A 24,920-nucleotide genomic window follows, 5' to 3' on the forward strand; every position below is an offset into this window, starting at 1 on the left:
TGTTTAGAGAAATGTGCAAAATTCTTTTTCTTTTTTGTTATTTATTAATTTATTATAATTACATTATTTGATTAATATTTTGTGTGTGTGTGAGTGTGTGTGTAAATCAACTGAAAGTGAGAATCAGTATTGTTTTTGTTACTGAGATGTAATTTTTTTATAAAACAAAACAGGTTCTGTATAAAATAAAATCCCCATCACACAGTTTAACTACAAAAACCACTTTATTGAAAAAGCAGATTACATAAATCTACGGTTAAATGATACGTCCCGACTCTTCATACATTAAATAAATTTAAACTTTTCATGTTTAGATAAATAAATCTACTTCGCTTTTTCTTTATTTATGAAACATCTAGGAAACCAAAACATTGTCGGATAAAAAAAAAATAAAAGAGTGATGCAAGAGAACGTAAGATGTGCATTTTTTAAGAACTAACTGAATGAAAGGCTAGCGTTCATTGAATCTCTGATACATTCTACACTCTTTATTTACAGGGACTCTAGCATTGTGCTATGCAATAGTAGTACATTTAAAAAGTGGATTAAGACAACGTGGACAAAAATATTACTTAACACTTGTGGGAATGATCTTAAAGCGGAATAGTCTGAGGTTACTGAACTGTTTAAAGAGAAATAATCTGTCTAGAGAAGAGAATATTTAATACTCACACTGTCGATTACCACAGAAAATACCTCAGCTGTGAGAAACGAGTAAAAAAAAGATTTTCTCTGGCAGTCGACGGCATGTCACCGATGCTGTACATTAATCCTAGGAAAACTCCCTCTCCAAAAACAAGGCCAGGGCGACGTTATGTGCTTCCGGTACAGTAATCAGTCAGCAAACACACGTCTTCATGAGTTTTACAAGAAGAAGACACCGGATTTAGAAAACAACTCTCTCTGTCTGAGCTTCTCAGGTCTTCTGTTTCTGTCAGTAGTATTACAGCAGACGTCTGTGGAACAGAGGAAGCATTTAAGACGCTTAAAGCAACAGTTCAGTCATATTCCATTGCATCAGTGTCTCTGCAGTGGATGGGTGCCGTCAGAATGAGAGTCCAAACAGCTGATAAAAACATCACAGTAATCCACAGCTCTCCAGTCCATCATTTAACATCTGGAGAAGACAAAACTGAAACAAATCCATCGAAGCATAGCTTCCTCCAGTGAAAAGGCAGACTCCTCTGAATCAGGAGAGAAATCTGCGCAGATCCAGCACCGTTTAATCAGCTCTGAATGAATATGTGGCTGGATTTTGATGCGAGAGACAACAGGAGATGCACTTTTTCACTGAAAGAAGCATTGTTATGTATTATGGACTCATATATTTGGTTTGTTTCTTACAAACACATGCAGCTTTTGGATGCACAAGAAATTAACTGCTGGACTGGAGTACTGTGGATTATTGTGATGTTTTTATCAGCTCTCATTCTGACGGCACCCATTCACTGCAGAGCAAGTGATGCAATGCTACATTTCATGTAGAAACAAACTCATCCTAATCTTGGATGACCTGCGGGGTGAGCACATTTTCAGCAAATGTTCATTTTTGGGTGAACTATTTCTTCAAGTGTCTAAATACTCACTGGGGTTGCTGTATTTGACACAGGCACACACACACAGTGGCCCAGCCACTAATGTACATGAACACACACACACACACCTACACGCAGACTCTCTTTTCCACTCATGTCCTTAACAGGTGTGAAGTAATGCAATAAGCTTCCAGCAAAACATGTTCATGTGAATCCAGACAAAGAAGACGCTCAAATACAACATTCCCAGACTTCCGCGTGTGTTACTTCATAGTTTACACGACTTTGACATGTGCAAAATGTTCTGTTGCGTTCCGCTTCATATAGACGACGTGTCGCACACAAACACAGGTCTCCGGCCTGGCTGAGTCCAGCACATCCAGGCTTGACCTTTGACCCCTGCACACCTGTAGAGTCCCTTAAGAGTCTCCTGAGACACATCACAGCGCGTCTCCTCCACATTCAGGAATATATAAGGCAGGAAGGCACCTCATCCAGAGACAAACCAGTGTCTAAAGAGCATGACGTTCATTCACAGATCCAGCCCCGTTCTTCTCCGACCCCAGCCAGAGAGATTCATGTCAGACCTCTGCTGAATAAACATTTGTTAGTCCAGGAAAGCCACCGGTGTTCCAGTGATGCATCAGTGTTCGGACCATCGCCACCTTTTAAGTGATTCTTAAAGGGACAGTACACTATTATTAACTCAACCTCACGTTGTTCCAAACATGAACAAATTATGGACAATTTAAGGCAAGACACTTCAGGCTGATAAGGGAAATTACATTCCTCAGTTGATTAATCATAGTATATTTTAAGGGCATCATTTTGTTTTATGAAATTTTATGTTTAAAGATGCACTGCAAAAAAAATATTTCTTACTATTTTTATACGTTTATACGTAAGTACAAATATCTAAACATCCTTAAATCAAGATACATTTAAGTCTTGTTTTCTGAATAATGTTTTAAAATTAAGTGAGTTTTTTTTTTTTTTACGAGAAAAAATATCTGTCAAAAATATTCTTGTTTTCCCTTTTGAATTAAGATTTTTTTCTGACCCCACTGGATTTTTAGTTGTTGCTTGTTTTAAGCAAAAACTAACAAAATATGGTAAAAAATAAAAAAACAAGACAAGTAAATTTGCTTCTCAAGGAAATGTATCTTGATTAAAAAATTTTTAGATATTTTTACATGAATGAAAACAAGACAATTGTTTTATTAAGTATTAGATATTCATTCATTTTCATACATTTTAAGAACAGAAATATGAACATTGGTTAAAAATTCTTCTACAGAGGGGTCTTTGGATTGTATATTTTTCAATAAATTAGAAAATACTATCAGAAAAAATTAACTATATATTAATAACTATATATATAGGAAATACTTCTAAAGTGGAGAAAATGTATTGGCATTGAATGTTACAGTTGCAAATAGCTAAAGTGAAATAAAATAAATACTTAAATGTATATTTAAGAGGCTAGTCTAAAAAAAAATAATTTTTTTTTAAGACAAAAAAGAAAAAAGCCCAGAATCTCACAACTGAGCTGTGCATGCAAAAACAGTGTTTCTTTTCTTCTGTAATGCCTTTTGACTACATTTCTTCCACGGATGAAGAGCTCATACGTGTTTAGAATGACATGAAGGTGAGTAAATGCTCATTATAATTTTAGGTGACCTGTCCCTTTAAAGACCCCCGGCAGCTGGGCACAAGACAGAAATGGTGCGTCTGGAAGGCAGCGGCCTGTTCGACGCAGGATTTCTGATGAAGGCACATCAAGTCGTATCTCAGTCTGTGTGTTCAGTGCTGGAGTAAAAGCAGGCACAGGTCGCCCTCCGCTCCCCTGCGGCAGTGCTGAAGACCCCAAACAGAGCCCAAACTCCTGGAGACCGTGATGAGGGGTCAGAGTAATAAAAGCATCCCCGGTTGGTCAAATAAACCCCAAACATGTTGACAGACACGACCGAACCCCTGTTTACTGTTTGTCTTTAATTCCTCTGCTCAGTGTGATTCAGTGTGTTCACAGTTCAGTGACGTGGAGCGGGTAACTCGGGGGAGGGTGGGGCGGCAGAGGGGTTTTTAAGCGGTGCAGGTGGCATCGGTGGCACAGCAGGTGCCCATCCAGCGGGTAACAGCGATGCCCCTCTTCATCATTCAACTGCAGACCGCAATCCTGCAAAACATGTTAAAGTCAGAATACATTGAATCATCACCCTTGTGTCTGCAAACACACTGTAAATAACTGAATGCACAAAGACTTTCCTTCTGCAAGCCAATTGGGAAAAGCCATAGCCAGAGGTTTTCGGTTAGTAAACAAATGAGCACAAATAACATATAGGAAAGCTGATGTTGGATCAGTGTTTTGACAAGTACTTCAAATCATCACATGATAATTTTTTTTTATTCAAATTTTGAATTGGAAGGAATCTTTTCTTGTAATTAAAAAAAAAATCAATAAAGAAATTATTGAAAACTAATCAACTGCTTATAAAAATGTATAAATATACATTTTTATAAAAATAATAAAATGTTAAATATATACATTTTTGTTCAAATAGCGAATTGGAAGGCATATTTTCTTGTAAAAAATAATTAAATAAAGAAATTATATATAACTAATCAACTGATTATAAATATGCAATATAAATTATAAAAAAAAATTACAAATTATATATGCATAATTTTTTTGTTCAAACTGGCATATTTGCATGTAAAAAAAGACAAAAACTGATAAATTGTAATTAATAAATAAAATAAATTTTTTAAAAAATTTAAATAATACAATTATTAATTTTATATAAAATACATAAAAATGTATCAAAATCTACATCTCTGAAATATATATTATTATTATTATTATTATGTATGAAATAAATAATATTTTTATTTTAATTGTAATATTTTTGCCTTTTTTCACTATTCAGAAAAATACATAAAATATCAAAAAGATATATAAAAAAATCTAGCATTAAAACATTAAATATGAAACTTTTTAAATAATAATCCTTTTGAGAACTGAGAGCACTAGAGATTCCCTCTTTAATGCAAGGTTTTCTCTTTGAGAAACATGTTTTAGTATGTGTGTTTAACTCAAAGTCTCAAAGTTTAGCCGAATGACCCACTCTGGAATGTCATCAGTCAATGATTCACAATATTAATGCATATTTATGCCTGAGTCATGGCCTAACACACACACACACATCTTACATAACTCCAGTGCATTATCCTGCAGTGCAAACATGACCTCTAGTTAGGTGCCATGTATCAGATTCGAGGGGATCACAGTGATCCAGCATCTAGGACATTGTTACGTGAACTTAAAACTGGTTAAGTGGTTTCACAACGGGACAGAGATTGAACCTGCAACCTTCAGTCATTAGTTCAGAGCAATAACCACTGAATTACCTCACAGTGATAGCATGCCACATGATAATCTTTGTCCATGGACACCACCCGTATGGTCTCTTCTGAACCCTACAAACACAGACACAGCTAGTCAACCTCCGTCAGGACGTTCCTCCAGCATTACACCAATACAACTCAGTCTAAAACATTAGGAGCTCGTACCTGCGCTGGGAGGATGGGCTGGTTACACGAGGCACATTTAGGAGCAAAAACCCTAGAGAGATAAAACAGAAACACCTTTGTTATGCTGGTGCACATCCAAACCAGAGCGTAACAGGTCATGCATGCAAAATATGAAACAAAACGGTGCAAACTACTCACGTGTGGTAGTCTTTCACACAGTAGATGTTGTTCTCCACATCCACGGTGAAAGGAACACCGTCCAGACCCTCTTTACAAACCACACAGCGGAAACAGCCCGGATGATACGACTTACCCAGAGCCTGCAGGATCTACAACACACACACACACACACACACACAGGTGAGATGCCGTGAACTAACACCAAGCTAATGAGACACAATAACATAATTTCACTAATAATAGACACAGACTGCAGAGATGGTGCAGCTTTGATGGTTGCATGTTTATTTCGAATGGTAAAACTGAATCACAAGAGTCTTCCCTCTAAATTCACGAGAGATTCTTCCTCTTCTGTAAAACGAGAGAGAAAGCACCAAATGTCTCTTACCATCTCCATGATGAGGTGACCGCACACAAAGCATTTCTCTGCCGTCTGCTGGAACCCGGAAAACTGCGGAAGAAAAACAGCACAGATCGGATCATAAGCTCAGGTTTCTCTGCAAACTTTTGACTACCGTTCAATATTATTATATATATTTTTTAATTTATAATGCTCAACATGTCTGCATTTATTTGGTCAAAGAATACAGTATAAAAAAAATAATATTTTTACAATTTAAAATATCTGTTTTCTAGGTAAATATATTGTAAAATGTAATTTATTTCTGTGATGCACAGCTGTATTTTCAGCATCATTCCTCCAGTCTTCAGTGTCACATGATCTTCAGAAATCTGCTCAAGGAACATTTCAGATTTTGGTCAATTTAATGCGTCTTCGATTAATAAAAGTACTGACTTCTTCCAAATGCAATTCACTGAGGAATCACAGATACACTTTTCTGCACATTCAGAGTGCTCTAGGCGAAATAAATAAATGAATAATATTTTATAAATATTAATTATAATAAAATGTATAAATGACAGCATGTCACACTGCTTCACGTTTCACGTCAACAGCCCAAAATCAAACGCTACATACTTAAACACGACTGTATTCTCGTAATTTAATGACTTTATTCTTAACATTTGATTAATTTTGAGAATTAATAAATGCAGCAAATTTCCTAACATTTTAATATCGCATTATAATGACTTTAATCTCAAGACGGATTTATTTTTTTATTATTGCTTTGCCCTAATACTCTTCTGTAATAAATAAACTAACTAAATAATATTATATGATATAAAATAATTATACAGTATAATATAACATGATATCATACTGCTTAATGTTTCCGGTCCACTTTGCAAATGCAAAAATTATGCAATTCCAAACCCTTGCACCAGTAATGAAGCAGCATTAACCTGTTGAATACTGAGTCTCAAGGTGGCGCCGGCGCGCTCTCTCTCTCTGAGAGCTTCAGTAGGGTCTCACAGGGGTCTTTAGACGAGCATCTGATTAAACACAGACATGATTATCAGCATGACTCCTGAGAGGATCAGATTAAAGCGCCGCATGCTATGAGAACGGCTCTGTATGAGGAGACGTTCCTGTTTCGAGGAAGACTTCAGAGACTTTAATAGTGGCATCTTAAGAACAGAAACGACCCTGAGGCGAGCCATCTGTGCAGGAGAAGGGTTTTGACCTGGTTACCAGGGGGACAAGGGTTTGGAGCACAGCTATTAGAGTAAAGATGATCTCAAACATGCACTCAATGGAAACGAGAGGCCAAGGCCACACAAGATCCTTGGATTCTATTGGAGACACCAAAGGCTACATTTTAACAGCGTGGAACTTTCCGTACTGATGACATCACGGCCCGCCCGAGCACTCTTTTTAGTGCTGGTGCATGTTTGTGGAGCGAGGGTCAGCAGGTGGGGTTGGGCGGGACTGATCAATACCAGGAAACCCCCACCCATCTGCCGGACCCCCATCGGCCTGTTCCTCAGCCAGACACGTCGACTGAAGTGCAGCTTGGGGTCATTAAGTAGCCGACCAATATGTGTTTATTTTTTTTTTCAGTCGATGATACCAGGGCAGATATATATGCTAGTTGGCTAATAGCTAAAATACATTTATTTTAAATGTTATATATTATCTAAAAATTACAAAAACTAAAACAAACAATACAAATAATGTTTAAATAACATTGTAATTAATATTATAATAAATATAAAAATATTTAAAACTATATATATATATATATATATATATATATATATATATATAAAGTAACATTTTATAAAATAATAATAATAGTAAATATTTTTTTATAAATTAAGAAATAAGAAAAAGTTAAACATTATAATCAAATAGTAAATAAATAGTAAATAAAATAATATAATACATTTTCTAACGCAAATACATAACAAATAAATATACATACACACACACACACACACACAGCCACACACATATGTATAGTGTGTGTAAATAATTCAGGAAAAATTTAAATATCTAAAAAATTATATTAGTGAATACAAATATTTAAATAATACTATATATAAAATGTATATATTAACAAATTATAATAATATAACAATAAATAAAAATACAATAAAAAAATACAACTCTGAAATGCCGAATAATGACCAGTTATATATTTAGAAATAAAATAAAATAAATACAGTTAATTGTCCTTGAGTTGGCCAATATTTCCTTTGTCTCTACTATGAAAGTCCAGTTACAATAATATTAAAATGACAATAATATTTGACAGAAGCAGATTTCACACCGGAAGTGTGTGTGTGTGTGTGTGTGTGTTTAGCTTTAAGCTGAAAAGGATCACACTGGAGTGAATTAGGGAGGTGGGCGGAGCTACAGCATCTGTTCTCCCAAGAGAACTAGACATCCATCTATCCACTACTGAGCACTAATCGATATAACCCCAGTCTCCACTTCCCTCTTAGGAAGCGTTAAATCAAATGAAGCACGACAGCTACTTTGTTGAGATCCTGCAGCTGGTGAAACTCTAACTTACAGCACGACTCCAAACGTCACGTGAGGACAGGATCTACAGAACGAGTCTATAACAGCAGATCAATAGAAAGGTTTTAATGGACTCATGCTTCACACTGGGTTGGAATTACTGTAATTATGAGATCCTAAGCCGCTCATATGCTCAGGCTCAAAAATGCATAGTTTCTATAACAACACTTTTGCCAAAAAATGTGGTAAAAAAAAATTAGGTTTTGTTGACAATGACAGAAAAACATGTTCAATCACTACATTACATTATCTCTACATGTGCTTGCAAGATATTAAAGAACAAAGCACATCAATAAACAACATTTCACAGTGACATATCAAGCAATGCATGGGAACTTTAGGGCTGCACAATTAATCAAATTTCCAATTGTGATTACAATTATAAACGCCACAATTGTATAATCGTTCAAAGCGCCGATTAATCATTCAAAGTGCACTTATGTTATTCTGAGCGCTTGTGTTTTTTCGTTCTTTCTACAGGCCTTCTTAAAGGTTTTTCCATTGTTTCAGTTTTTATAATACCATGCATATTTTTACTTTTAAAGAAGAAACCTTGTATAGTTGATATTTGGGCCTACTATATAAAAGCAATAAAAGTTAAAGCTTGTTTATCTTCATATTAAAAATATGATTGCTTCAAACAATGGAATAAACATCGTTCAATGTAAACTGTGATCATTTTAATGAATTCAATTCAATTAATTTAATGAATTCATCATTTAATTCAAAATTTCAAGGGAATAATCAACAATTATGATTTTTGTTTGGGATCAGTATGATTGATTTATAGAAAATAATACTTTTATTCAACAAGAGTGCATTAAGTGAGAGTAAAGACATTTATAATGTTACAAAAAGTTTTAAATAAATGTCCTGAAAAATAACATGTAGCACACTGTTTCCAACATTAATAATAATCAGAAATGTTTCTTGGGGAAATATTATTCTGATTTCTGAAGATCATGTGACACTGAAGACTGGAGGAATGATGCTGAAAATACAGCTGTGCATCACAGAAATAAATTACACTTTACAATATATTCACATAGAAAACAGCTGGTTCAAATTGTAATAATATTTCAAATTTTTATTGCATTTTTGATCAAATAAATGCAGCCTTGTTGAGCAGAAAAGAGAAAAATCTGGCATCATGTAAATGCATCATAAGTTTAAATTTAACTCTCACACTCACCAGGAAGTCTTCCTCACAGTAAACTTTTCCATTAACATTATAGAAAGCCTTTCCTCGTAGCCTCCGTCCTGAAGAGGGAAAAAAGATCAAATTATGAAACCACATCGTACGCTTCATTTTATATACTACACAAAATTTTGCAGAAGAAACTCCATGTGTCTTCATGCTGTGTGTTTGCAAACATCAGACAAGCAATTATTTTTAATTGACAACATCAAGTGACTGAAAGGATGAGATGTGTTTCATCTCGGATGCGTGGTAAGTGAACAGCTGTGTTCATTCCCACGACTTCAGACACCTGACCAACGCATGTGTAACACACACAGAAACACTTCAAAACTCAGATCTGACTGGTGCTCTTTACAGCGTTTCCTACAATCAGGAGGCACTGGTTTATACCAGCCTAAAAACAATGGGTTAGAAGGAGACAGAATCATAGAATCCATTCATTAAAATGAATTTACTATACAGCATGGACACAGAAACACTTCAAGTGTTCCTGTAGCTCAAGTGGTAGAGCATTGCGTTAACAAAAGCGATAAAAGCGTCTTCTAAATGCATAAATGCAAAGCATGGAATGTCATTGGCCAAACTTTAGTAAATCAAATCACATCTTTATAAAATCGCAATATGGACTAGTGTCAATGAATATTAAACCACAAAAAGATTTAAATATGCATCGTGCATGTTCTGCAGGTCTGTGTGAATAAATGGCACAGATGCACGGTTTTGTTTTCTACACTCTGTGTTTTTAGCTCAGTTTCCAGAACTGCTCTGAGAGTCACTTTTATGAGCATTTTACCATTTCATGTCAGAAAAATGGCAAAATAAAAGTTTGGGTTAACTTGAAGAAATTATGACAGAAATATATAAGTATTGTCCAACATAATTTCAATAAAACATTATTCAAAAAACAGTTAACCTATGTTGTGCAGCAATTTATTTACTACAAAATTTTTATTAGTTTTTATTTGATTAAAATATAAATTCATGTTTTATTGCCTTCAAAACAGAAACAATAAAATAGATAACGCAGGGGGGAAAAACATTTCATAGGTCCCTATTTTTGCAAGAAAAAAATGATTACGCTTTTTTATGATTTCAATTTAATAATACATTTTGATAGATTTTTTTAATTTAATTAAACCATTAAAATGTAATGCAGAAAAAAATAAAACGGAAAAACAGAATTTGGTAAAAATAATAATAATAATAATGAATTTGAGAATAAAATATAATGCATTTCATTCCAGGGCCCTAAAGTTTTGTTAAATTGTATGCTTCATTATGTCAATTAATTCAACATGCTTTATGAAGAATTACATTTAATGCAAATGATAAAACATAACAGAAATATTAAAAGGAAAAAAAAACTGAGTCCAGAAAATGTAAACAGAAGAATTTGCACTAAAAGTTTGGGGAAAATCAAAAATGAAATACCCACGTTTCTTAGAACCAGGATGTACTGTACAGGTTTGAACCAGCCTGAAAACAAAATGCTAACTGTTACTGTATACATATGCTTTCCATTGATGTATGGTTTATTAGGACAAGACAATATTTGGCTGAGATACAGCTATTTGAAAATCTGGAATCAGAGAGTGCAAAAAAAAAAAAAAAAAGTTGTCCAATGCATATGACTAATCACAACTTCATGGAACATGATCTTTACTTAATATCCTAATGATTTTTGGCATAAAGGAAAATGTATTAATTTTGACCCATACAATGCATTTTTGGCTATTGCTACAAATATAGCCCAGAGACTTCAGACTTAATTACATCTAAAAGAGCCAAGCAACACACCTGCAGTTATGCACCATCAAGAACCAGTCGAAATGTCCTCAGTAAATGCAATTAAAAGGTGCGACCGATAAAGATTTGCGATGGCAATGTAAGAGGAGGATGTTTGTAGACGTGAGTAAACACAACAAAAGACGCCAAGATCACTAGATGAGATTTCTAGAGCTGACAAATGTCTGGGGAGGGCCAGATTCCCAACACAAAAACACAGAGAGAGAGAGAGTCTGAGTAAACGGGGACATTCTTTGGGCCTGAGGTCACCGGCTGGTCCCAATGCCCCCCTCCTCCACCCCCCGAAAACACACAGAGAGAGAGAAGAGGGGGGCGAGATTCCTCCAGCCTTTGTCAAAGACAGCAACCACCATCAACTACATTTACACTGAAAAACTGCTCATATGCAGCAAACTTTAAAGATGACGAGCTTTGCATGCATAGGAAGTGCTGTTCAATTTATCACTGAACTGAAATGTTCAATAACCTCAATCGTGAATGAAAAAAAAAAATGCATTAAATTTTTACAAATGCGACGTACATGTCATTTTGACTTCACCCTTTTCTTTATTTAAAGGCTGAAATGTGAGGTTTACCGTTTTAGGCATTTCGTACATGTCATTACATAAACTGTTCAATCCATAGATCAGTTTCAATGCCAATGTTTTAGTGTTTACGCAAACAAAAGACTATTTTATTTGTTGTTTGATGATTTTGAATATAAAACTGAAACGATTTATGTGTCAGAACATCTCCAGCACATCTTAACAATCCAGTGATAATTATTAATCGCGATAGAGGAAACGTTTATATGGTTTCATCTCTAATATAAAACACTATATTTTCTGTTTTATTTTCTTGCATTGAACTGGTTAAATGGCTGAGGAAGTGAAGGCAAATCTTTCTCTATTTCGACCAATGTAATTTTTCTTCTTTGGGAAAGACATAGAAACCAATCACAGATTTTACATTTTTTTACACAAAATTACATTTGTAGTTGTTTCGGTTCACATGCATAGAAGTTTACCCAACTGTGTGCTTCTGAGAAGCCCGGAAATGTAAAAAGGGTCCATTAAACGCAATTTATTAATTATTTTGTTTGGTATTTTCTCACTCACATGCATCTCTTCTGCTCCGCTATTCTCAGAAGAGTGTGTGGGCAGTTTGTTTTCCACGGTCTGCTGTGTTAAATGCTTCTCTGATTTGGTTTTTACTCTTGAACGCATGTTTCCCATGAAGCTTCAGTCCTCTAGGAGGTCACACTTATTCTGAGTGCTGGTTTACTGGAATGAAAACATGCTGATGAACCACTTAAGAGTTCTTGAGAAAAAATGAGAAATGGCGACGTGGCTTCGAACTGAAACAAAAGAAGTTTAAGCTGAAGTACTAAACTTTCTCCAACTAAAACATGAACATAAAAATAGAGTACAAATAGAATTATATAATATAAAACAACAGCCGAGAGAAACACTGAGTGCAGCACGAGAGCATTTAAACAGAGAAAATATCACATGCTCGTCACAATAATAGAATATGATTTAAAACAAGACAAGATATTTAGATATGACGGAAAAGTAGAAAAAAAGAAATGAACGGCGACAGAATGACAGACAGATAAAAAAAAATGACAAATGTTCTTGTGCGGTGAGAACAAAGACTATGTGTTTTTTGCTGACGCTGTGAGAAAACACACACACACACACTCCACAGTGAGAGAACAAGCATTTCTTTATCATCTGCAGGTGGGTTCACCCCAATGCATGATGGGATGCTGGAGGTGATGAGTCACTCAAATGGTGTACAGTATGTACATGCTCGGGAATTCACATCTAGACTGTATTCAGTGTGTGTGTGTGTGTGTGTGTGTGTTAGCGTAAAGAGGGGGATTTTATTCTGTGGTTCAGAGCATGTGCAGGCCTGCTGCTCACACACACACTCACACACACCCAACCGTACTGACTGCAAAGTGGACAATCAACATAGTGAAAACGAAAGAGACGAATCAGTTCAAATGAATATAAAGAATTATTTCCAACAGTTCTCTCTAAACGAAAGCTAAAAACAATATGAAGCATTGTCTTCATGAAGACTGAAGTCTCGTGCAAATAGAAACATCTCACCTGAGGGAAAGAGAAGAAAGGAGTGAGTGAAACATCATATTGATTCTCTCTCTCTCTCTGTGTGTGTGTGTGTGTGTGTGTGTGTGTGTGTGTGTGTGTCTCGGCCGAGGCCCGCGGGATGCTCAGGGCACACACACACTCACCTTTATAATTGTCACACAGTGTTTGTGATGCTGTGAGTGTGTGTTTATAAGAACAGGAGTGTGTTTGTCCATGTCATGACTGATACGGTGCTGGGACAGTGAGACGAGACACACACATGCAGAGAGAGAGAGACAGACGGAGAGAGAGAGAGAGAGAGAATACATGAGTGCATCCCTCTCGAGCTCAATTACACAGAGACAGACACAAACACAGCCAGAAGAGCTTCCAGAACTCAGTCTCTCACAGACAGACAGATATTCAGATAAAAAGATAGGACAAACGATAGAGAGAGCGACAGATAAAAACAGAGTAATATAACAAAGGATAGGACAAACAATAGAAAGACAGATAACAACAGATAGAATGAGCGAGTGATAGAAAGATACAACAACAGAATGAACGATAGAATAAACGATAGATAGACAGAATGGCAGACAGAGGGAATGCTAGATATAATTTATGATGGAAGATGGAATGATAGACAGATGGAGCAAACAATAGAAAAAGATAGAATAAATGATAGAGTGGTAAAATGAAAGACAGAACTAATGATAGAACGAGAGATAGAAATAATGATAGAATTAACAGACAGATAGACAGATAGAAGTACAGAATGAGCAATAGAACTGCGTGAAACAATGTCTCAGTTATGAGATTAGTTATTACTTTTCTTTTTTTTTTCTTCTTTTTTATTTCATGGCAAAAACAAGTTTTATTGACTTACTACTTTTTAGTTAAGAAGTATCTGATCTTATGGTTCATCATGCTAAATAAATAATATAAATAATAAATAAATAATATATATATATATATATATATATATATATATATATATATATATATATATATATATATATATATATATATATATATATATGTAAAATTATATATTATATATTATATATATATGTAAACTGTATATTTTAAAATTGCATTTTGAAATTGAAATTAAGTCATTAAATCAAGTCAAAAATAGCCATTAGTATATGGTTATGTAATGTGCAAAACATCTTTGGGTTGAAAATCATCCAAAAATAACGATATGATATATATATACATATCATCAAAATTAAGATTTTGCTCATACATTCCCCACCCACCTCGACTCATTTCACAAAACTACATTTAAGAAAGCTTCTCTCGCTGAACCGGTCTTTTCTGGAAGCTCTGAAGAAACAGGTGGTTTCTGTTCCACCTCCTCCTCTCTTAAAACATTACAGCGGCTCATGATTGTGCTGAAGTACTTAAAATCAACCACAGCAGATTCTTCATCACAGATGATCCAAACATCCACAAACACACTGCAGCTCCTGTGAACTTCAAGAACCCATTATGCCCTTAAAAGAGGCTTCCAGTTCCTCCCAGACCGCATCCGGTTTACCGGCCCGCTTTCTTTCGCCAAACAATACGTGTTCGGCGAACGGCTAGCATTACGTGTAAATTATCTGCACTGATTGTAAAGCGTGAGGAAACAGTATCTGTGCAGAGGGGAAGAGAGAACGAAAGAGAGAAAGCTGAACAGCAGTCGTGTTGTGATTTCTCTCTCTCTCTCTTTCTCTCGCTTACAGAGGAAACAGAAGAACCGAGGACGCGTCAGGTGACGGAGCATATTCTCATTAAATGCACAATTCTCTCATTTTAGATGCATATTTATAAAACAAAAAGCTGAATTCTGTCATTCCAGATGCACAATTCCCATTAAATGCATGGTTTTTCCATTCTAAATGCATCATTTTAATTCTTGTGCATCTAAAATCGGACATTATATTTCAAGAAGAGTCAAGAATCTTCCATTAAATAAACAGCACATCCATTTTAGATGCATAATTATAATACCTGTGCATCTAAAGATTAGATTAGAATCGCCCATTTTAGATGCAAAATTCTCATTAAATGCACAAATTACCCTAATTTAAACACATGATTTGCATTAAGTGCACAAGTCTCCCATTTTAGATGCATAATTCTCTTTAATTTTACAATACTCTAATTTTAGATGCACAATTCAGATTGAGTGCACAATTTTTTATTTTACTATTAAATAATAATTAATTATTTTTTTGTGCTGAACCAAAAGACCAAATGGACTTCTTTTGATAGCAAATACACAAAATAACATGCTTCAGACATGCAAAACACAACAGTGCATCAGCAGAGGTCCATTTGTTCTTTCAGCATGTTTCTAAATAGAATGACAGATGTAAATAATTATGCATTATGCATTTAATTAGTGTGTGTGGATCCTCACCGCAGGAGCAGCAGGTGAAGCAGTTCGTATGATACAGGTTCCCCATCGCCTGACACGCTTGACTCGCTCCATACACACCTTTACCACACTTTACACAGATACCTGGAACAGGACAGACACACAGACATCAAGCAAAGAGTGCTAACATATTATCTTGAATACATGTGAATGTATTAAAAACATGTATTCAAACTAATTCAGGTTTGTTTGTTTGTTTTTTAATAGCTCCACCATATGGCATTGTACTTACCTTGGCGTTAAAAGTTAAGAAATGAACATTGCTCTATGTATGATTTGCATTCTGAACATATTTGTGCATGCATAAATGGACAGGATTAAACATAAATCACACAAAATCAATAAATAAATATTACATAAAGCTTACACCACCACACATAACATAACACATCACAAACACATCACTCTTCTGATGCAGAATTCAGTGTTTCAGGAAAATTCTAATCTCAAAACGGATGTCGTTCAGCCTTTAACGATTTAAGAAAACCTCGCTTAAAAGCTCAACTAACATGAAATCCATTTGTAGAACAGCAACACTCATCAGATAAGCTCTCTGTGACTTAATGGTTAACTCATCAAGATAATTATAGCATCATCAAGAGGGAATTTCGTGTACCACGATCCGGTGATTCTGATCTAATCGTGTCTGGAAAAGTCCCGGCAGGGGCTCGCTTTATCTACATCGCTTACGGCTGAGAGGTGTGGTGTATAAACCTCCAAAACTACGAACTAAATCATCCTCTAGACACCGCAGGAACTGGAGAGGTCAAATGTAAGGCTGCTCAAATGTTGCAGAAATCATAATCAAGAATATATTGGTGAATACTGAGATCATGATTATTTAACACTAATTACTAGTTGACTTTGGATTGCATTTACTGAAGTTTTAAAACTTGTCTTTTTAACAGTGAACAGTCCTGAACTTCAAAATTACAATGAAAATAAACGTTACAAAAAAATAATAATAATAATATTAATAATAATAATATAATTCAATATAATATAAATATGAAACAATAAAAAAGTTAAAATAATACAAATGTAAATATAAACAATAATAAACAATATAAATATTTTTTTATAATAAAAAACATAAAAAAGATACGAAAAGTATTATCTAAAAATAATAAACAAAAATAAACTACAAATAATTTTAATAAAAGAATATACATATAAAAATAATACAAAAACATACAAAATAAATATAAAATATAAACCTTATAATATAAATATATATAATATAAAATATAAATAATAAACAAATAATTTAAATATAAAACAAACAATATGAAATTATAAATATCAATATAAAATAATAAATGAATAAAAAATTATATATCACTCAAAATATACAACAAAAAATATAAAATATAAACAATATAAAATAAGTATAAATTATATATATATAATTAAAAAATAAGCTAAAATAATATAACAAATAATATTATAATACATGAAAATAATATAACAAATAAGTAAGATAAATTTTGCTGTTATTGTGCTTAGCTTTAAAAGAACAGGTGTTCTGGTTTTATAACACGAAACAAAACAAGAGCATCTCTGTGGCACAACAACTACTTTCTTGATGATCATTTTGCGAGTCAAAACAGTACTTAAACCTAAAATGTGATTAATAACCCAGCCCTAGAAGCAAGTCAATATTAACAGTACTAGTCTTCCAAGTCATTGGTTTTTCATTCAGTTACCACTGTCCATCTTTACCACACATCGTTTTTTAATGGCAGCATGGAACCAGTAGAGTTGAACAGCAGTGTTTGGATTTTCAATAGTTGGATAAAAGCCTGACAAATCCTCCAGCAAAGCTACATATGATGTAAAAATACTCACTGACCTGTCATATAAAGGACTGCATTATACAGAGCATTGCTTTTTGTTGTGAAATTGCTCAATTTAAAACATGAAGCAACCTTTAAAGCAACACTTACTTGCTCGCCTTGACAGATGAAAAACAAGTTTTTTTTAATGTTAGTGTTAGAAGCAGCTAATTCAGTGGTGATTAATTAACACGATCAGACAGATCACATGCATTAATTTTTATTACACAGCAGTTCAAACAAATCAGTGTTTTTTTAGTTATTATTAATATTCTGAATACGTCTTTATTTTTCATATTTTCTGTTATAACTTTAGAAATTTTATTATTTTTATTTGTTATATATAAGTATTATATTATATATTCTTTTTTGTGTGTGTACATCAAATTGAACTAAATGAAAATAAGAAATGGTGCTTTCAATTAACAATTTTTTTTTTTTTATAAGGTTTTAGTTTGGGCTAAATGCCCAAGTCATATTTTACCCTAAAACCAAAAGATTAAACATTTTATAAAGAAAACAAAAATTGTTTTTACATTTACCATGCATTTAGCAGACGCTTTTATCCAAACCGACTTCCACTGCATTCAATCTAAACATTTTAGTCATGCATTCCCTGTTAATAGACACTATATACAAAAATGCATATTAATATTTAAATTGAACAGTACAATTTGTGTCCAGACAGGATCAGTTTGATTTCTGTTTTACAACATCTGGATGGGATGGGGAAAGCCCTTAAACCAGGCTTAATTTTCTATTTCTTATGGTTTTCTTTAATTTTTCGGGTGAAATATGACAAAGTCTACTCGCTTCTTAAAGTAACAGCACACCTCTCCTCAACAAGTACAGTATGAGTTACACAGAGATGAATGCTTAGGGTTTTGTTCACAATCTCTAACCATATAGGATCAGAGATGCTGTAACATTTTGCAACAATTCTCTCTTCTGAGATGCAAGACGCGAGTGCAATGGTCAAATGCATCTATCAGGCACATTAACATTGAAAAAACTTTGGAAAAGCAGTGTAGTGAAACCTGTAAAGAACTACTACTGTATTTTTATATATTTTATGTTTGCATGACGCTGATAGGCTGAAAGCTGTATTTATGCTCTTAATAATATATTTTTTAGTATTTTATATGAAGACATGTTGTGGTTATTACTTTGCATGCTTGTTTTGCAAACATTTTAGTATTTTGTATTAGATGTGTTGTCTCTAAATCCTAATTTATTTGTTTGTTTATTTTATTGGATGTAACATTTGAAGTCATTTCTGATTATGTAAAGCACTTTGAACTGAAACTGAAAGGTGCTACATAAATGAAGTTCATTAATAATAATAATTGAATTTTGAAATTGAATGGTCTTGACTTTTTGAGTCGACCTCTAAAACTGAATGTTTAAATTTTGGCTGAGAAATATTTAGCATTTTTCTTAGATTGTTTCTGAACTGGGTGTTTAAGAAAAGTGTGATTTCCTTTATGTTTCATACATCTTTGCCTTCATAATTCATGCATCTGCTAAGATATTTAACAAGTGTTTTTGTTTTACATTCACACCATGTCAACCACTTCATGTGTGCTGTGCTTGCAATAGAACTCTTTCTTTAACCTTGCAAGCTTGCAATGACGAGAATGTTACTTGAACCGTGTTGTAGTTATCAAATTAAATCTTAAATCTGTCAAACATTCTGAAGAAAGTTGATAGCCATTGTTTGGGCCAGTTCTTCATGTGTAACAACAACATGCACAGATTTATGCAAAATCCAAAAGTACTGTCATGCAACTCAGCATTAAGAATCCAGATTATAAATGTACTGCACTTCCAAATCAAAACGATTTAGCAAAAAAAAGAAAAGTTGGCGAGCAAAGTCTCATTCTGTGTTTATTTTAAACCAGAGCCTGAATCCTGAATGCCTGTGTGGATACACAAAGGTCAGAGGTCGGCCGATTCAGTGCTATAGCAGATGCATGAAATATGAAGGAAAGCACACTTTTCTTAAACACTCGGAAATAATCTAAGAAAAATGCAAAATATTTCTCATTCAAAATTTAGATATTCAGTTTCAGAGGTCGACTCAAAAAGTCAAGACCATTCAAATTCAAAATTCAATTTTTATTATTAATGAACTTCATTTATGTAGCACTTTTCAGTTTCAGTTCAAAGCGCTACCTTTCCTCTGCTGCAGCTCTCAAATCTCACAGAGCATGCACAAATATGGTGCATGGAGGCGTTTTGTAGGTTTAATGTCAATTATACCAACTTACATTGGTTATTGCATGTCACATGATTGCAAATGAGATGCAAGAGTTGCAGCACAGGGCAAGATCACACAATTCGGACTCTTTTTGTGTGAATACAGACTGCTTTTGTAGTGCAGTTCTGCCCTTTTAGGATGTTGACAGGAGCAAGAAGATTCTGATTCAGGTTTGGAACGACATGACGGTGAGGAAACGCTGACGGATTTTTCATTTTAACTTGAACTAACCCTTTAAGAGTGCAGAAAGACACATCACGAATACCCGGCGAGATTGATTTTAGGGGAGCTGTTGTCACGGTAACAGAGAAGGTTCGCTCTCTGGATCGCAGACTAATGCAGACTAAAGAGGGTTCGGCATGCAGTAAAAAAAAAAAAACATCACCTGCTCCTCGGAGGCAAAAACACACTCATACCTCCATCTCTAGACTTCCTGCAACTAAACCTGTGCAAATGTGTTTCCAGGCAGAAGCAGAAACAAAGCCTAGTTGCTACGGAGACACAAACGATGCAACAATGTAACACAGTCACAACAACCGACCTAAAGCTTGTGAGACTTAAAAGACGAACATGTTGTTAAAGTCATACTTATTAATTGTGTTCACAAAGCAAGCTTTATTATTACTATTGCTCATAGCTCAAAATTCTGTTCATTTTAATCAATACGTGAGTTTTAAAGAGATAGTTCACCAAGAAATTAACATTCTGTCATCATTTACTCACGCTCAAGTTTTTCCAAACCTGTATGTGTTTCTTTAGTGTGCTGAACACAAAAGAAGATATTTTTAGGAATGTTGGTTATTAAACCGTTGACGGTAGCCATTGACTTACATGCATTTTTTTCTCCATACAATAGAAGTCAATGGCTACCGTCAACTGTTTAATAACCAACATTCCTCAAAATATCTTCTTTTGAGTTCAACAGCTAAAAGAATAACGCACAGGTTTGGAACAACGTGACGGTGAATAAATACGATGACAGAACTTTTATTTTTTGGGTGGGCTACTATACCTTTAAGGTTTAACGAGATTCGAAGGCACTTCATCTGCATTTCTCTTCCACTAAACCAATACTAGTCCCACCAAATCACAACTCAGGACTTCCCTAAGAAAAAAACCACATGCTCACATGCCTCTAAAGAACATTTCTGTTGACGTTCAGGCCTTGGAAGGACACTGGCAGGAAGTGGCGTTCAAACTGGGAGACAAAGTATGTACTCTCTGTAGACTTGCCTTTTTCCGTCCAGGTCCGAGCCAAAAACAAGCCCACTAAGAACCCTTTTTTTCTGCTCACCGACTACAATGTCCTTTTTGGGCAGTGCCAATTGGTACGCCAGCAGCCTTTGTTGTGATTGGTCTACCGCAGCTGCCCGGTGTGATTAAAACCAATCAGCAATCAGCTGGTTACAATGCAGAAAGAGTCAGTTACTGCAGCCAAAGTTTGTATTCATTTGGCAACGTGCACCAACCTACATACTTAAATCCCCTGAGTTGGGTGCAAAACAACACACTGACTAACCAACCAAACAAACATAAACTGTGATTATAAAACGGTTTCACCGAAACAATTGTCTTGTTTGCTGAAGGTGACTGCTACTGAGAAAAAGACTCACATTTGTTTCCTGAGCTTTGTCTCAAACTTCGCTCTCATCAAATTCTTCAGAGACTGAATGATCTGAGCTGCTTTATTTTATAGCTCTTATAGCTTTCTGGACGTCAACTGTTAACTCATTTGTGTCTGTTTTAATTAGAAGAAATACCCAAGATAATGTTCATCATTAAAGAAAACAACTCGGTGCCATTAAGTCTCCTTTTGAGAATTAAAACGGCACTTATGAATGAAATGAGACCGTGTCTTTAGTCTGTTATGTTGCAGCATGCCTTGCGAGATGATCCAGGTTTTGGGAATTTGGCGTCTTTTGCATAATGCCTTTGAGTGGAAAAAAGTCTAGATGAATGATGGATTTAACCAGCTCAAAGATAAATAATCATAATGTGCTTAAAGCAGACATATAGAGTGCTCAAGTATAAACCCTCTTGTCTAGAAAGCACACTGATTCATTTACGAAACATGATTTACACCTGTTTTCCCACACCCTAATGATACTTTAATGAGGCTGACACAAAGGCTGCTCTGTGCTGGCTCGGCTCTGGGGTGTTTGAGCGTGTCAAGGTGTGAATGTGACTTTTCCACCAAACAATTCTGGAAAAGTTGATTCAAAATCATGTTTTTGTGAAAGCAAAAACAAGATGAAAAACAATGCTCTCTCCAATTAGGGAATGACTTGATGTCTCAATTACAAGAGAATCAAAAAGTGACCCTGGTTCTACTCACCAAAATATTCCTTTTTCATGTGTATTTCGAGCTCTTTCTCCAGCTCCAGGGTGAGGGCCTCCAGGCGCCGCTCCGCCTGACTGGGGCCGCTGTCCCGGGATGGAGTGACCTGGTACGGCAGCTTCAAGCGCTGCGCCCCGGTGCACATCTTCCCGTAGTTAAACGCGATATTGATGTCTGAGTTCTGCTGCTGCGGCTCCTCCAGCACGGGAAAGGTTTGGAGGTGGACGCGGTTGTTGTGGAGGCCGTTTGGCTCCGGGAAGTCCTGCAGCAGCGCGTCCTCCGGCAAACCGGGTCCCAGCATGGGGAGCTGGAGCTCGGGATACGCGCTCATGGATCCGCGGGAGCTCCGAGAGCTCCTGGAGCTGTGGCTGGAGATGCTCGAGCGGGGACTGACCACGCAGTTTGCCGCCACGGCGGGTCGTGCTTCCTGACAGCAGATGCTGGACCGGGGGCTGGTCACGGGGACGCCATGCACCGCGCCGCTCTCCGGCTCGTGGCTCCCAGCGGGCGTGAAGCGTGAGTCGGAGTAGCTGGAGCGCGGACTCGTGGTGCTCGATCTGGGGCTGATGTGCCGCTGGTCGTAGCCCATGCTGATGCCGCTGGTTCGGTTGCTGCTCGGTTTGCTCCCGCAGTCGTAGCTGTTGAGGCTGGTTCGGGGGCTGGAGTGTTTGCTGGTGTCGCTGGCCGTGCTGGCGTAACTCGAGCGGGGGCTGATCACGCTGTTCCCCTCGCAGTACTTCTCCTGTCCGGGTGACACCAGGCTGGACCGCGGGCTGCTGATGCTCGACCTCGGGCTGGTGTGTTTGCTCTGGTCTTGCGACGAGTGGGACGAAGCCAAACTGGACCGGGGGCTCGTGGCCGGGAACCTGCCATCAGGGTTGGCCACGCATAAACTGTTGCTCCTCGCACCCGGACCGGGCACTTGTTTCCCCAGAATGAGCGCGTCGTAGGCGCATCCAGCGCTGTACCGGTGCGCCTGCACCTCCGCGTGCGTGTATCTCCGGAGACGCTCGGACGCGCCGCTGTAACACGGCAAGGCAACTTCAGATTTGGTGCAGTACGCATCAGGATCAGGATAAACCGCGTCCCTTGGCGGAGAACAGAAATCCAGAGGCACTGAGGCTCGGTTCCCGTTGACGGAGCGCACGGGTGCCGCGCCGTAGACTTTGTTCCCGGGCGTGGAGGAGCTGCCGTTCATTCGTTTAGATTTCTCCATGTCGGGGTTCGTCTCCCCGTACATCCCGTCCTGATAAACGTCATAAATAGAGAGGTTTTCCATAAGTTTGCTCGCTCTGCGTCCCGGATCTTCATATTCATCCATGGCGCGCGTGCGAGTTGAGGGACGCTGAACGCTGGTCAACTACAACACAAACTGCATTTTACACGGAAAAACGCCGCCTCAGGCGAACCATCGTTGCCTGTTCGCGCTTACTCAGTCCTTCCCCGTTATTCCGTCGCGATGCATGCTCCCCCCTGTCGATTTGTGACGATGCACTAGTCGTGACAAAGTTTCAACACAAGAGAACGTTTGTCAATTTCAGTTTTTGTAAAGTTGAAAGGTCTTTACAGTCAATGGCGCGCTGCGCGGAGGAATTTTCTCTCTTTGATTTTACGTGATTGATCTCGCAAACTCGTTTCCAGCGAATCCAACTCGCATATAATTCCCCTCGGTGATCCCGCAATAATCAACAGAAGATGCCGAGCGCGGAAACGGACGAGTATGCGCGTATCAAACGATTCATCCGGGACTCGTTTGTGTGAGAGGAATGCGCGGAGGGAGACGGGCTGCGCTGCGGCGCTCTGGAATGTGGTTAATGCCGGAGCGAAACAATGATAGAGAGAGAGCAGCTCAGCAAGGGGGAGCAGAATCCCGAAAAAAAAGTCCTTTGGAGAGTCTATGTGTGTCCACTTTCATCCTGCGGGACAGATTAAAGATTTAACCACATAGACAAGCCCACAGAAAATAATTAAAAACTCAACTGAAAAACTTTAACCAACAACAAGCAACTTTCTATGCAACTGTTTTATTGGGAGTATTAAATAAATACTCTCACCTAAGTCTGATTGTGAGATCTACCTGTCTTGTGTTTCCCAAGCTCATGCTTTAAAGACAGCAGGCCACTGAAGATCTGTTGAATCTGGGGGAAGGGCAGATCCCAAACATCTCATTGTGCCTCAGTGACAAAGGCTATTGTCACTTACTTACATTTCCATCACCATACAGTGTATTTTGACTATCGAGTCACATTTAAAACATAAGATAGCGAAATATCAAAGGAAGAGTCATTTATTGTTAATATAGCTCAAGCACAATTTCCAAGTGAAATGTTTGATAGAATTAAGTTTTGTCTGGTTTGAATGACTAAAACAATATTTAGTATTGTCTAATTATGTGATTGTTGTTAGTGGAACGTGTTGGTAGTTCATGCAATGAGCAAACACCAAACCTAAGGGACTGCTGAACTTGTGTTTAGATTTTGTCTGTACAATGAAACTCAAATCTTTTACATTACTTTTTAAAACACAAAATCATATATACACACACACACTTCACTGAAAATCTGGGATAGTTTTTGACATGCACCTAGAAATAAACAGAAAGTTTCAGGATGTTGGTGTTTCAGGATAATGCAAACATGGGATCCATTCTCAGGGAATGCATGAATTCATAAAATGCATGCAATGTTCCTTTGAATACCCAAATGCATAAATGCAATATAAAGTAAAGATATGACATAAAAAAATACAAATATGCAAATGTGCATGATTTCTATATGTCTAATCAAATTAAATTAA

General features: G+C 36.5%; 1 protein-coding gene across 2 annotated transcripts; it reads right to left on the reverse strand.

Moving 5' to 3' along the window:
* Positions 1-205: 205 nt before the first annotated feature.
* wtip (WT1 interacting protein) lies at positions 206-23,995 on the reverse strand. 2 transcript variants are annotated; one of them, XM_026230498.1, is made up of 8 exons: positions 22,122-23,993; positions 15,674-15,775; positions 9,368-9,435; positions 5,635-5,697; positions 5,265-5,395; positions 5,106-5,157; positions 4,944-5,012; positions 206-3,711 (listed from the first exon to the last, which is right to left on the reverse strand). In XM_026230498.1, the coding sequence occupies exons 1-8, from the start codon at positions 23,443-23,445 to the stop codon at positions 3,559-3,561; spliced, it is 1,962 nt and encodes a 653-aa protein (XP_026086283.1). In that variant the 5' UTR covers positions 23,446-23,993; the 3' UTR covers positions 206-3,558. The 2 variants fall into 2 exon arrangements, with proteins under 2 accessions (XP_026086283.1, XP_026086285.1); XM_026230500.1 differs by lacking the exon at positions 15,674-15,775 and having other exon boundaries at positions 22,122-23,995.
* Positions 23,996-24,920: the final 925 nt, after the last annotated feature.

The sequence above is a fragment of the Carassius auratus genome, chromosome 43 (assembly GCF_003368295.1).
Source record: "Carassius auratus strain Wakin chromosome 43, ASM336829v1, whole genome shotgun sequence".
In the NCBI taxonomy this organism is placed as follows: Eukaryota; Metazoa; Chordata; class Actinopteri; order Cypriniformes; family Cyprinidae; genus Carassius; species Carassius auratus.